This window comes from Berghia stephanieae, chromosome 9, assembly GCF_034508935.2.
Source record: "Berghia stephanieae isolate SIO BIC M18660-M18661 chromosome 9, UCSD_Bste_1.3, whole genome shotgun sequence".
In the NCBI taxonomy this organism is placed as follows: Eukaryota; Metazoa; Mollusca; class Gastropoda; order Nudibranchia; family Aeolidiidae; genus Berghia; species Berghia stephanieae.
The window spans coordinates 29,777,523-29,792,522 of record NC_088368.1 but is presented as its reverse complement, the minus strand read 5'-3'; the positions used below and the strand labels follow the sequence as shown (position 1 = coordinate 29,792,522).

At 38.1% G+C, this 15,000-nt stretch overlaps 1 protein-coding gene across 7 annotated transcripts in view; it reads left to right on the top strand.

Annotated features, from left to right (window-relative positions):
• The window catches only part of LOC144980024 (mechanosensory protein 2-like), a 103,793-nt gene that overhangs the window by 57,296 nt on the left and 31,497 nt on the right, over positions 1 to 15,000 (top strand). The window contains exon 2 of one of the 7 annotated variants that reach the window (XM_078927479.1): positions 1,252 to 1,507. The exons of 5 other annotated variants lie outside the window; for them this stretch is intronic. In XM_078927479.1, coding sequence (XP_078783605.1) covers positions 1,444 to 1,507 — 64 coding nt within the window. In that variant the 5' untranslated portion in view covers positions 1,252 to 1,443. Of the gene's footprint in view, positions 1 to 1,251; positions 1,508 to 3,857; positions 3,955 to 15,000 lie in introns of those variants that run through there. One more of the 7 variants, XM_078927473.1, reaches the window with a different exon arrangement.

Genomic DNA, 15,000 nt, shown 5'->3' with positions numbered 1-15,000 from the left:
TTTTGTTTAATCTGACTATAATTTCAGACCTAATTTTTATTCGCTTCATTATACTGGTGCCTCAATGCATCGTGTTTGGGTAAAAATCAAAGCTCGCCCTTATTAGATTAATCAATTATTTTGACAATAACTAATTTGCAATAGATCCATTATTATCAATTCGGTACGGATAAGCATTCTACATTAACATGGAACTGGTCATCAGTAACTACAGTTTTGTAAATCTGTTAGTCGATATAAGAAGGGGAGGGGGTCGGTCGGGTAATTCATCAATATATTAACGTGTAACGCTGAAGTTTGAAGTTCTTTGAAGTTAGGTTGTTTTTTTTGTTTTTTGTTTTTTTTTTGTTTGTTTTTTTTTTTTTTTTGTTTTTTGTTTTTTGTTTTGTTTTTTTAAATTGTTGATCTGTAGCAACAGTTATAGTTCCATTGGCAGAGAGAGAGAGGGGGGGGGGGGATATTTATTAACATATTGACGTTGAAAGGTTTCTTTGTTTTGTTGGGGGCTTTTTTGTTTTTGTTTGTTTGGGGGGAGGGGGGGGGGGGGTGGGATTTTTTTGTTTGTTTGTTTTTTGTTTGTTTATTTTTTTTTGGGGGGGGGGGGTTGTTGTTGTTTTAAGTTTTTGTACTGTGCTGTTGTTATATGTTGTCTTTGTTGTTGTCGTCATTGTTCTTCCTTTGGTTCGTTCCAGATAATATGCTTCCCTAGGGTCGTTAAAGAGTTGGTTTTAGGAGTAGTTAACATTTAAAATGCCCACACGTTGATTTGAATATGACCAGAGTGTGACAAACAAAACGAGATTCGAGCAGTCTTGGCTGGGACCCCCCCCCCCTCTCTCTCTCTCTCTCTCTCTCTCTCTCTCTCTCTCTCTCTCTCTCTCTCACACACACACACACACACACACACTGTAGCTCTCTATTTCTCGCCTTTTTATCTCCTCTCTCTCTCTCTCTTTCTCTCTCTCTCTCTCTCTCTCTCTCTCTCTCTCTCTACCCCCCCCCCTCCCCTTGTCTCTCCCCTCTTTCCTTCTCCTTTTTTGCCCCTCTCCTTCCCATTGTCTCACACCTTCCCTATCCATTTTTTCTCCCTCTCCCTATCTCACCTCTGTCTCTCTCTCCACTCTCTCTCTCTATCTCTCTCCCTCCCTCTCTCTCTATCTCTCTCCCTCCCTCCCTACCTCTCTCTCTCACACACACACACACACACACACACACACACACACTCACTCATCTTCTCTCTCATTTCAAAAGTGTCTCTTTTTAGCATCTGGTACATCGGCTTTCTCAAGGTTTAATCCATTTGTGTGCTTCAACGAAAGAAACTGGTTGAAATCAAGAGATAAGCACCCGTCAAGAAATTCTATTAACTGTTCCGAATCTAGAAACTTTTTATAATTCCGTTGGAATTCTTGAGAGAATTTCTGTCACTTACACCAGGTAAAAATGGAAGAAGAAAACAACGTGGATGCAAAGCAAAGGCAAGAAAAACAATCCCAATCTGCTCTTGGTAAGTCTCTCTCTCTCTCTCTCTCTCTCTCTCTCTCTCTCTCTCTCTCTCTCTCTCTCTTTCTTTCTCTCTCTCTCTCTTTCTCCTCTCTCTCTCTCTCTCTCTCTCTCTCTCTCTCTCTTCTCTCTCTCTCTCTCTCTCTCTCTCTCTCTCTCTTTCTCTCTCTCTCTCTCTCTTTCTACCTATCTATCTTTCTATCTATGTGTGTGTGTGTGTGTGTGTATTTTTTTTCCCACCACTTATGTATTACTCACAACCCCCTTTTCTTATATTTAATCGTTAAAACCCACTGCCTACCGGTTCTGTTTACAAATTCATTTCTCCCTGTCTGAAATAAACACATGTTTTACCGATGTGATCCACAAGCTGAAAATGGAATGGATTAAAATTACAAAATTAAATTTCAGTTGGATTTTTTTTTGTCACAATAAATGAGTTGCTTTTGTCTGACGTACACATATTTGCAGGTCTGATAACCAAACGAAGTTATGGGCTTGTTTTAACATTGTTGTAAGGGGTTCAATATTTTTGAGATGGTTTGAGAATATTTCTATACAACATTAAGCCCATAACAATTTGGACCATCAGACCTGAAAATCAGTATACGTTAATTTAATCTCTGTAATTAAATATATATATATATATATATATATATATATATATATATATATATATATATATATATATATATATATATTGATTTGAACACTTTTAAAGCTATATCTATTCTTCAAAGTCGAAATAAAAGCATCTTACATTACTAATATGCAATATGCCATATGCCATGATTCCAATCAATTTTATCAGCACCCAGTTCACTTCGACATAATACTAATGAATCGTTTGGTAACATTTGTTTTCCGATTTCATAATGTATCTAGACATTTATAACACATTTTCCTATGATTTCTAAATATTGTATGAGATATGGCTGATACATACGTGTGTTGTGACGTTTCTTAAACTTACAGTAGTGATTCGGTGTATCAAACATGGTACTGTAAACTCAGTTGATATAAATTTCAGAATTATTTCCCCGACCTTCTAAAAGAAAAATTCATGGCATTAAAGCATATTAGAGTTACGTCTTAATATTCAAAAATTTAGCTGTCCTCTTATTGTACTGCATAGGAGGAGTTGGGGGGGGGGGGCGAGAATACGTAGAATGTTTGTTTTTTGCTTGTTTTTTTATTTATTTTAATTTTAAATGAAATAAAAACACATTATTCTCCTCCACCACTACAATAATAAGCCCCCAATTTCATGTTTGGTAATCTGCAGATGTTCAAATATGCATTAAACTCTTATCCAGTCCAATATATTGTGTTATCGGCATATTATCTTTCAAAGCATCACATCCTGGGCTATTTTCTGTCTCAGTTATTCCCCTCTAAATCTCATCACGGCTCTCAACCTTCCCCCCCCCCCCCCCCCCCCCCCCCCACACACACACACACACATTTTTCAATCCTCTCCCACAACACATCCATCGAAATGTTTCTCATGAAAATCAATACATATAATATTGGCACACAGACAAATATAAAGAAAATTGCTCTTTATTTGAAATCAACAAGAATTGGGCGCAGATCCTCTGCATTATGAATTGTTCGTGGGAGACTTGGGAATGGGAAAGAGGAAGGGGTGGATGGTGTGTAATTTTTGTAAAAATTATGCTGAGGACGAAAACGTCATGCTTCCGATTGTTTACTGATTCCGACAATGGACATTTTTAAAGCTTGTTATGCATGTTCGATTACTATCCAGTCACATATTATCCATCTGTCATTCCATCCATTTGTGACCCATAATCTCAAAGCGGTATTATGCAGTAATGAACCCGATGCTTAAACTGAATGATAAGCTTTACTTATGCACTTTGAGTTAAAATAGATTACTTATTATTTATTTTAGAACAATTAGTAATGTTAGCTCATCAACAGTTCCCAGTCAGGCGTCTTCTGTCTGGAAGTTGGTTGAAAAGCCCACAGGTCTGTTAGAAAGCAACTCCTGGCCAAGACAATGAAAACAAAACGTTAAAATGGGCCACCTAATCTAAAAACTGGACTCAAGAAGCTTAGAGAAGTCGTTTATAAAGTAATGAGAGCCGTTCTTACGTCTAAAGCCAGAGAATTCAGAAATATAATAGATCGTTGCTTTCCCCCCCCCCCCCCCCCCCCCCCCCCCCCAATTCCCCAATACGGGGCTGCTCTCCCAGCGAGAAGTCTAAATTTCAGGACCAGAGATTTTTTACAGTGGCACCTATATCTTTTATTTCTTATGGCACACCGTGATAAAGGCTCCTACCAGTACAAAACAACCAAGCACCGATAGTGGACGCACTACTCGGATACTCTGAAAGAAGAAATTATATACAATCTAACCATGAGATATTGAATAATGAAATACGATTTATCTGTGCATCTCAAGTCTCAATCAATTTATTGGTAATTTATGATAACCCATAATTAATTTACAATAAATAACCGAACTTGCTTTTCTATTGTCGAATGCATTACAAACTAATTACATTGTCCTCAGATTGACACAAACATGACACCAATATATATCCTTATAGAGCAGTAAAGTTAGGTGCCCCAAACGTAAACAATAACAAGTTGCTAGTGATTTCCGTTAGGGACCGGAATAATTTACGCACAATGTAGGTCTCCCAATTTTGTAGTTTGAGTTGTAGGCAATACACTTTCAGTATTGAAAATATGTTTACATAAAATCTAACAGTTGCAGAAATAATAATATAAGGCTAAATTATTCTGAAAATCAAGCTCCGAATAATTCTCATTTTGTTCACACCAGCGCAATAATTTGCTCTGGTCTAAAAATAGATAGACTGTAACTTTTGATACATTTTAGAAAATTTTACCTTTTGTTCCATAAAATATCCATATCTAGACATTATTTGATGCATGATCGAGTATTTATGAATATGTGTTTCTTTTGCCACCTAACAGCCAAATTTTAAAGGTTATTTTTTTCTATTATTTACATTGGAACGTGAGCTGTCAAGACAGGAACATGTGGTTTGCCACGTGCTTCTCGACCTTTGTTTACGTTTGGGGCACCTAACTTTACTGCTCTATACGTGTGTGGGATTTCGGTGATTGAATTTTCTTCCACTTTATCGGAGTGAATAATAAAAAACTAAAAACAACCCAGAAATGATTGACTTTTCGGTGGGGAACCGAAACAAGATAGAGCACGGTGGCAGTTGATTTGACCAATCAGTTTGAATGCAAGGCAATTTTCTCAATTCATGTTCCCATTAGTTTCCTTTGTGTACCGGGAGAGACTTTCATTCAGCAGAAACTCAGCTGAGTAGAAAAGATAATCGAGGAAAGTATTCGTTTTTAGTATTGGTTATTATCTCTTTGATGATAATCTTTCTCTTTGTTTACAAGGTAGCGTTTTTGTTGTTGTTTTATTTTTTTATTTTTTTTTGGGGGGGGGGGGGGGGGGAGTTGTAATTTTATTTATTTATTTATTTATTTATTTATTTATTTATTTATTTATTATTTATGTATTTATATTTTACTGTAAGTGTTGCATGGTTATATTATTTACCATCTGGAATATTTTTATATGATTTTTATTCCACCAATAGTGTTTGGCATTATGACAACAATTAATTTTTCACTATCTGCCAGTAATTGGTCGATTCTCAAGACTCGCCACTCAGACATATTTAATCGGCATTTACTGACATGCGCATCTTTGCAAGTCTGATAACCGGAAGCACTTATGGGCTTATTTTAAAATTGTTGTAATGGGCAAAATTTTGCGTTGGTTTGAGACTATTTCTATTACAACAATAAGACCATAAAAATGTGGGTTGTTAGACCTGCGTCGGTATTTACATATTTATGGCGAGGGGGTGTTCAATTTTGGGCGATTCGATTTTATCTTCAGATTCAGATTTTTAAAAACCATTTTTATAGGAATGAAAATATTATTTTACTCAGAAATGAATGACAATATAATATGACCGGGTTGATGTACACCACATTAATTCTATAGTATTTGAAAGTGATAATTCATAGAAATAATGATGAAAATCGTGCACTTTCTATTAATGCAGATTTTTTTTTTAATTCGGATTTCTTTTACCAAAAGTATAAATAAATATTTAATAAATAAAATTCCCTTTATTCATGCCGTAGAGGAAATTTGTCTCTTCCAAGAGAAGTCTGGAATAACCTAGGCGTCAGCCGCAATACAGGGCCGCAAATTGAGCTAGGGCGAGGTGACTTACTCAAGGCCACACAGTTGCAGCGGGTATTCGAACTCGGTACCGTTCAGGTACGAAGCAAAGACGGAACCGCTGAGCCACGCAGCCCCTATTATACAGAATTTGTTAATTGTTGCCGGTGGTAGTTTGCGTTCCTTCGTCGTTATGTAAATTCCAATCAATTCATCTTTTCAGTCAGTCAGATTACAAAATTCTTCTCATTACAATGTGAATACCGTCCTCACGTATCCCTTCCATTCCCATCTTTCCTACAATAATGGCCGGGGCGTTGTTCATCCTCACTAAGACTTATCCATTCCTCCTCTATCGTTGAGTGCCATGCTAATTACTTTGACAATCTTCTCTTCTGTTCTGACATCCCTGAGTCCTTACTATTCTCATAGATAATATACGCCGAAGAGCGATGTGACACGATTGGAAATGTGACCAATCGTCTCTCAAATGTACTGAGTCGGGGCGAAACTGTTGGTTTAAATTGAATTTTAAGATTACCTTTTAAAGATGAGTTATAAATGCCTTCGTTAAGGAGAGTTCGTTTTTTTGTTTCTTAAACTTGAACGATTAGAAATTTCCTAAATCGGAATATGTGGTCTAGTGCGGCTATGTGGTCTTGTGGTATGACACTAGCTTTCGGATCGGAAGGTACTGGGTTCGAGCCTCGCGCTCGGCGCATAGTTGAGTCCTTGGAAAAGGCTCTTCACTCACATTCTCTCACCGTACTCAGGTATAAAATGAGTACCTGGCCGTTAACAGCGTTGTCTTTGTCCGAAAAAGTGTAATATCGCCTAACAGGCGTCATGTCCCGTCCTACATGTTAAATGTTGCTGTTGACCAGGGACCCCTTGTAAAGCGCTTTGAGCACGTTTAGTGGATATTGCACTATATAAAAGCTCAATTTTTTAAAGCTCAATTTTAGCGTCAAGTTCAGTGTTTATTCCAGTTGATTCCGACTTAATGGTATTTACGAGATAGAGGCGACGAGTCACATAATATTGGGAATGTTTATCGTGATTTCTTCAGCGTCGTATTTTTTTTTTAATATGTCTGAATCTTCGTATCACCTCAGTTCCAGCCTTAATTACGATAATATTAAAAGGTTTGTATGGCTTCCCGGAGGCATGTGAATTAATGTCAGCTCCGTCAGAAACGATGGAGCTGGAATGAAAATTAACCAGTAAGAAATTACTTGATTATGATAATAAAATAGGAAGGCATGGCTTTCTCAAAGGTCGCAACTTGTGGAATTATGGTTGTCATTGGTAACATCAACAGGTATACCTGTCACGTGAAATTTCATCCACCAACATCTCTCTCTTCTCTCTCTCTCTCTCTCTCTCTCTCTCTCTCTCTCTCTCTCTCTCTCTCTCTCTCTCTCTCTCTATCTATCTAACTACCTATCTATCTATCTCTTTCTCTCTCTCTCCCTCTCTCTCTCTCTCTCTCTCTCTCTCTCTCTCTCTCTCTCTCTCTCTCTCTTACTCACTCTTACTTACTCACACGCACGCACACGCTTTCACTCATTTGTACAGACGTTTCCCCTGACGTATTGTTTACTAGTGTAAATATACCCACAATAATGTCATGGTAACCAAATCAACACACCCCTCCCCAACCTTAAATCGTCCAGTCATCAAGTGACCTCTTGAATATAAAATCCAGGCTGCCTATATATTTAGGGATTATAACCTTGTAAAATAACTTGACCAAGGAATTTGAAAAAATAAAAAGACATTTATTTCAAAATGGCAGATTCTGAGTTATTCTTCTTCTTCTTCTCCTTCTTCTTCTTCTTCTTCTTCTTCTTCTTCTTATTATTATTATTATTATTATTATTATTATTATTATTATTATTATTATTATTATTATTATTATTATTATTATTATTATTATTATTATTATTATTATTATTATTATTATTATTATTATTCTAGCGGGCCGAAAAGTTATGTAGAGGTTGCTGAGGGCCATATCTTTTCCCTATGGGTTGTGTATTTTCTGCATCTCTGCAGTATGTGCTCTGCATCTTCCTCATCCTCACCACACGAGCAAATCGGTGACTATGTCAGTTACATGAGTCTGTGCTTATACTTTTGTTTTGAGTCTATTGTGTCCTGTCCTGACTGGGTGGGGATCCTGACCTCCCATAGTGGGCAGGGAGGTACATGCTGTGTCTTCTATCCCCCCATACCCGTTTCCCAATTGTTTCCTGTCATTGTCCTGGAATGAGATTACTTAGTTTTGGCCTTATCCTTGCCGGAGCTCCTTGGCTGGGAGAGAAACAGTCGAATGTATAGTTATAGTTTTGGGAGATGATATTTTTTTCCTTGTAAATCATCTCTCTGTTATGCATTGTATTATGTTGAGTTTATATATTATATGAAATGATTGGTAAACATTTGAGTGTATTCCTCTTAGATGGGACCTGTGCTTGTGTCTGGATGAGACTTTTAGAGGTGATCTCAAACTAAGTGCATTAGTGGTCTGCTCTTGGAATCTACATCTGATCCCAATTTGTTCCCAGTTCCCCTATGTCTTACTTTTTCTTGGGTGCTTTTATTGTAATTCTATAACTTTTTACTATCCCATTTTCTTCCTTTTTACTGGCGCTGATATAACCTAAATGTGTTGCAAGCGCCGTAAAACCCTTAAAAACAAAAACAAACAAACTGTCCTGTCCTGAGGCAGAACAGGATTACTTGTTCATGTCTGGGTAGCATATAGTAATCATCTGAACGCAGTGGTGTAGTCTGAAGACTCTTAATGTTTTATCACGCTGAAATTATGCGGTATGGTTTGTTGTTCCGTTTAGGCAGCAGTTGTTTTTTTTTTTTTTTTTTGTTTTTTTTGCGAATCTATCAGCTTCTTAATTTCCTGAAATGCCACAATGAGCTGGAATCCACTGTAGAACCGTTCTGGCGGCGTTTATACTCTAAAGAGTTTATTTTAATTTGTTTAGTCCACCAGCCTCCAACGCTTTCAAGTCAGATATAGAATCAGTGAAATCGCAGATCTGAGTTCATGGTAATGACATTATTTTACCATTAACTCACTATCGCAGTTGTAAAGGAGTGCTTTTATAAATTTACAGGTGTCGCTAGAATCCCCCCCCCCCCCCTTTTTTTTTTTTTTCTTCAAACTATTTCACCAGTGGTGACTTTTGTAAATATCATTTTGCCGACCGACAATCGCAACAATACAGGAAAAAATATATATATCGTCCATTCTGTTTCACCGCGTATTTGTAAAACCCATAATAATGTTATTTATCAGCTAGTCGTCATCATTTTCCAGTTGGCAGGTAGAGGATATAAAGAGATGAGTAGTGTAAAGATGGGATGATTGCCAACCCGAACCCTGTCGTGCATCTGTTATGTTGTCTACATAGCTATATAATTTATTATATGTACCTAGTTTTATTTATCCTACAATGGACAGATAGGCGTCATTGTATGCATTAACTCCCCTTGGGACAAATTCTCTATGGAACTGTTTAGGCTGATATCAGAATCCCAGCCTACCTTGATAAATATTTAATCGATTGTAATAGATCAAACTGCATCTTCCATCATTACCTGTGGCTGTGAGTGCGCGCGTACGCGACCGTGCGTATGGGTTGTGTGTTCCATGGAAAGGAGAGGAAGGTGACGCGTTTGAATAATGTTTATAACCGCGTATTGCTTTGCTACAAGCAGTCACCAAAATTGATTATTCATGACGCGTGATGTGGAACCAATAACCAATAACCCAATAGCAAGTGGTGTATATGTAATCTAAGATTGGGTGCCTAGACGCCACTCGAATAGAGTGGTTTTGCTTACGTCAAGATTCCTCTCTCTCTCTCTCTCTCTCTCTCTCTCTCTCTCTCTCTCTCTCTCTCTCTCTCTCTCTCTCTCTCTCTCTCTCTCTCTCTCTCTCTCTCTCTCTCTCTCTCTCTCTCTCTCTCTCTCTCTCTCTCTCTATGTAACAAGTGGTGGGAAATTGTGACCAGTCGTATCCATTGGTCCCCCTCCCTCCCCCCTCTGTTGATTGAGATTTCTCAAATGAGAGCAAGCAATTGCCATGGATAGAAACCGATATAAACTCCCGTCTTCGTATGTGTTATGACTCTCAGGAAGATTTATAATAATAAATTTTATTGATCTGGTATAATGTCCTTTTATAAATGAGATTTCAAAGCTTGGTCAGGTTTACATTACTATGGTACCATGGTATAAATTGGTTGGAGAAAGGCATAATAATATATCTTTTATCGAGATGTACCCATCAAGTTCTTTTACTGAGAATTGTATGTGTGTGTGTGGCGAGTTGGTGGGGGGAGCGGTGGAGAAACTCTCCTCTCAGTTTGATTTGCCGTGATCGAATTTTCCCAGTGGAGGCCAGTAACAGGTCGCGTTGCGAAATACTTCGATCTTTTCTTTTTTTTTCTTCCTTCCTTCTTTTTTTTTATGTCAGCCTAATCTCGCGAATCAAGCACCCGGGATAAAATTCCTATTCAGTGGTCTTGTCCTATTGGATTACATTGTTATGCCTATGACCTGTAGGGACGGATACGCGCCTTAAATAAATTGATACGCAATACAAATTACAAAGACATAGGATGTTGAGTAGTGTATGTTTGTGTGTGAGCGAATGAAAGATAGGAGAGAGGTAGTGAGAGAGAGAGAGAGAGAGAGAGAGAGAGAGAGAGAGCGAGAGAGATAGAGAGAGAAAGAAAGGGACAGTGTGGCTCAGCGGTATGGTCTTTGCTTCGTACCCGAAAGGTTCCTAGTTCGATCACCCGCGCTGCGCTATGTGACCTTGAGCAAGTCACCTCGCCCAGCTCATTTTGCAGCGCTGCACTGCGGCTGACTCCTGGGTTATTCCAGTCTTCCCTTGGAATTGACCCTAGAAACAAATTTCCCATATGGATGAATAAAGGGAATTTTATTTTTATTTAGAGAGATCGGTGGAAATAAAGAATAAATGAGAAATGAATAGGAAAAGAGAATGAGGGAGATGGAGAGACAAGAAAATGAGTTATGGAGGGAAAGCGAGAGACCAAGAAAGAAAGAAGAAGTGAGATACATGGGAGAGGAAAAAGGTAGAGAGAGAGAGAGAGAGAGAGAGAGAGAGAGAGAGAGAGAGAGAGAGATTTCATTACCCTGGGTAAGATGGTATTCCCCAAGTTCAGTTCGTGACACAAATACTAAGAGAATAATTAATGTTTTGGCTGTTATTGTTATTGTTGTTGATGATGATTATGATGATGGTATTGTGAGATTGAAGAGTATCCAATCTTTCCCGTATGATAGCCTGAGTCTGATAAACGCTCCGACACAACCTTATGCTTTTATAACAAAGATTAAATATTCCCCCCCCCCCCCTTATTTCTGTCTCACTTTGCACGCAAGCAAGTGTATATATGTGTGTGTGTGTGTGTGTGTGTGTGTGTGTGTGTGTGTGTATTTGTGTGTTATTGTGCGTTCGCCCGTCGACCAGATGAGTGATGGAGCCAAGAGAATCGATATTAGAGCGGCCAAAAATATTTTCTATAATTGGGTGGAATGGTATTAGCTGGATCAAGTTTTATGGGGTAAAGCGAGTCCAAGGAGATTCTAGAAGATATGTGGAGACAAGGCTGTTATGGAGAATATTTACAAGAAAATAGGTTTAAGATTTTTAAAAATGGAATTTAGCTAATGGCAGAATACATACGCCTCCTCTTGTTTTATTTTTCTGTGATTCTGAATTGAATTTAATCAAGTCACAAGCAGATAATATAACTAGGGCCGCACGAGGTCGAGCAAAATGCGTGGAATTTGTTCGTTCTTCGAGAGCCCCAGCAATTATTGCTACCAAGAGAGTTGGCCTCATCACGTTATTCTGTACAGGAACCAAAAACTAATGGGCCTCATGCAAGATCAAAAACGTTATCGAAATTTTATGCAAAATTTTACCGTCTGTGGCGAGTTTTGATGTCCAAAACAAACCAAAAGAAAGGATTTGAATCAAAATTTGGGATGATCGACTCCAGTTGAAGTTTTTTGACGAGTCGAATTTTTTACTCGTTTGTGGGCTCAAAATTCATCTAGCATGTGACAGTCAATGAGATAAGATCACCATGTCCATCAAGAAGGTTGCTGAGAAGAGGATTTTACTTGAATTATTAGACATGTGCAAAAAAATATCGAGAACATTTCACCTCAGTGACATCATGGGAATTGAAGAAAAAATAATAATATGAGCACAAACTTTCGAAATGAACTGAGAGGAATTTTTTGATCGAGTATGGGCCCCATAAGGCGATCAAATTTCTACGACCACCGATGCGTCCATGTCGATTATTTTTACATGACTGAATTTTGATGGAAAAATTATGATAGTGTGTGGGTAATAATTATGCATCAACATTTTGATCGTGTATGGGTCGGGTCCCTTAAGGGACTGGATCACTCTCAAATGCATTTATTTCATTATTTTATTTCGAAGGTTTCACACTGCTGTTTTTTTTTTTTGTTTTTTTTGTTTTTTTTTTTTTTTTTTTTTTTTTTTTTTTTTTTTTTTTTTTTTTTTTTTTTTGTCGTCGTCCCGTCCCCCCGCGGTGTAATATTTCCGGCAATAATCACCAAACACTTGATCTTGTCCTGTCATGACCCCAGTGAGCGAATGAACGGTATCATGGTCAATGTTTACTTATTGCGTACCTTCATGTTAGTCATTGCACAGGCTTTTAACGAAGTCGGGTCGAACGAGACGCCGAACGCCGAACCCGAACGGATATAGCCTTCTCACGTGACCATGAACGAGATCTGGATAGTGAAGACTCTCAAGCGGTATGCAGCATCGGATCTAAGGTCACGTGATAGAGGGTTGCTGTTGGCTTGTGTTAGAGGAGGGGCAAGGTCAGTGTCATTCAATAGTATATAATTGTGCACGTGGCGCTCTATACAGAGAGAAAATTATAAATTGATTACGGGCGAGGGTGGGGGGGAGGGGGGAGGGGGGGGGGGTTGACCCACAAACGATCGAGGTGTTGGGCTTCGGGTAGACCATGATACGAAATCAAAGAGAAAAGGCCGCTGGTACTTGGATGGTGGAAATGGTTGGGGGGTGGGGGGGGGGGGGGTGGGGTAGTGACAATCAGCATGGGATGTATATATTAACATTAATAATATAGGCAATAGATGACCAGGGATGTGTATTGTTTGTATATGTTTGTGTGTTTGTGTGTGTGTGTGTGTGCGCGCGCGCGTGTGTGTGAAAGAGATTACACAAAAAATACCTTTCTCGGGAGCTTCCAAATGATTACGTATACGATAAATTTGAAAACCACATTGTTGAACAGCTTGCAAAACGGAGAACATTTATCTTTGTTTCACAAAAAATAGGTTTAGAAATAAAAAAATTTTCTAGTAGATTGATTTTGAAAAAAATATTGCTCATTTTTTTAAATTTAATGATTGTTTCTTTATTTTCCGGTCGGTTTTCTTGATTTATATCTCATTTTTCAATTCTCAATGCGACGAGCACACTGATGTATCTCGTGTGATTCAAAAGCGTTGCTTGTTTTTTTAATATATATATAGACTGAGAGTCCTCACTAATTAATTCCTGAGCGTTGATATGGTGACGCAGTTATTACATTCAAGACCTTGCAGTCGAGTCGGCAGGGCTTTTGGGTTACACAATCACTATTTACCCATCGGTCAGCGGTACTCTTTGATGTATACAACACTCACCGCCTTTACGCAAAGCCGCCTGCCCATAAATCAAGAGATGGTCTCCTAACTGTTCACAAGCGAACTGTCAAACGAGCAATCGATGATTGGATAAGAACCTCAAGATCTCATATAATAAGGTAAGTTTTGGAGAGGTGATATCCCCCACCCGTCATCGGACAGAACTTTCATTGCGTTATATCATATAAGCTCCGCCTCCTCTTTCTATTCCGGAGTGACGAGATTAGACGAGAGGACGCGAGAAAAAACTGATCACGTGATCGGTAAGTCGTTCGTTCGGTGTCCGTTCGGTGAGCAACTATAACTCTGTATTATAGTATAGAGAGCCCTGCGAGCCATTGACCAGTCAAGCGTTATTGCCACATACATACTAAGTCAAAGTGCTCTGCATCGAGATTTCGTGTAAAAATAGGCATGGGGAATTCGCCGTGACGTATTATATGATGCAAGTTTGTCACATGAGACTGACAATAATTGTATCGTCGGAAACTCCTGAGGAATCTTATTTCCCAATAACTAATAACATTATTATTATCCTCTCATGCTCCTGGTATTTTGTTCGTCTCAGTGGACCCAATCGATGTCGTATTTTCGTATTCACATTTTTCTCTGCGTCACCACGTTTATAACCCTCTGGCCACAATACTACATACTATTTTTAAGAGTCATAGGGTCAGCTAAGTGGTCGAATAGTTACACATACACATATACAAACACACACTCACACTCAGAGAGAGAGAGAGAAAGAGAGAGAGAGAGAGAGAGAGAGAGAGAGAGAGAGAGAGTATCATAATATTATGACCATGCTCTTAAACACTAGATCTATTGACATCATACATTTTAAACATATATTATTCCTATAAAATTTGAGCTCGTAAAAAGTGACTAGATAGATATTTTATCTATCTAGGGTGAGATAAAAATCTGAGCCACACCCTGAAAACATTCATAATATAGGCTATGATAAGCAGGATCAGTGAAAAAAAAACAAATTACAGTATTATTATGAAAAAAAAGTGTATTGACAATTCCATTAGTATCGGGTGCAACAACTCATGATTCCACCTGTATGCTTTTTATATATTATATTTCTTGTTATTTGTTTTGTTTATTTGTTTTTCTTATTGTTTTGTTTTATTTTTATTCTTTTATTTTGTTGTTTGTTTTTTTTTTTGTTTTGTTTTTTGTCGCTCTTGTTGTTTTGGTTTGTGTTTTTTTCCTTTTGTGTGTGTGTGTGGGGGGGGGGGGGGTTAAGTTGGGTTTTTTTTTTTTTTGTTGTTTTTTTTATTTTGGGGAAAGGGGGGGGGGGGGGGAGTGGCGGGTTAGCCCGATTGAATAATATAGATCATTTTCACTCTGTGTGCTCAGAGAAAAAATGATAATTTTTGCAACTCTACACAAACTTCTCGATCAATATCAGACCATCACGCTGTCGTAAAAACTAATATGATAAATGACAAAAAATTATGTGCAGCCATTTGCTTAGTTGGTTCCGACAGGATAATTAA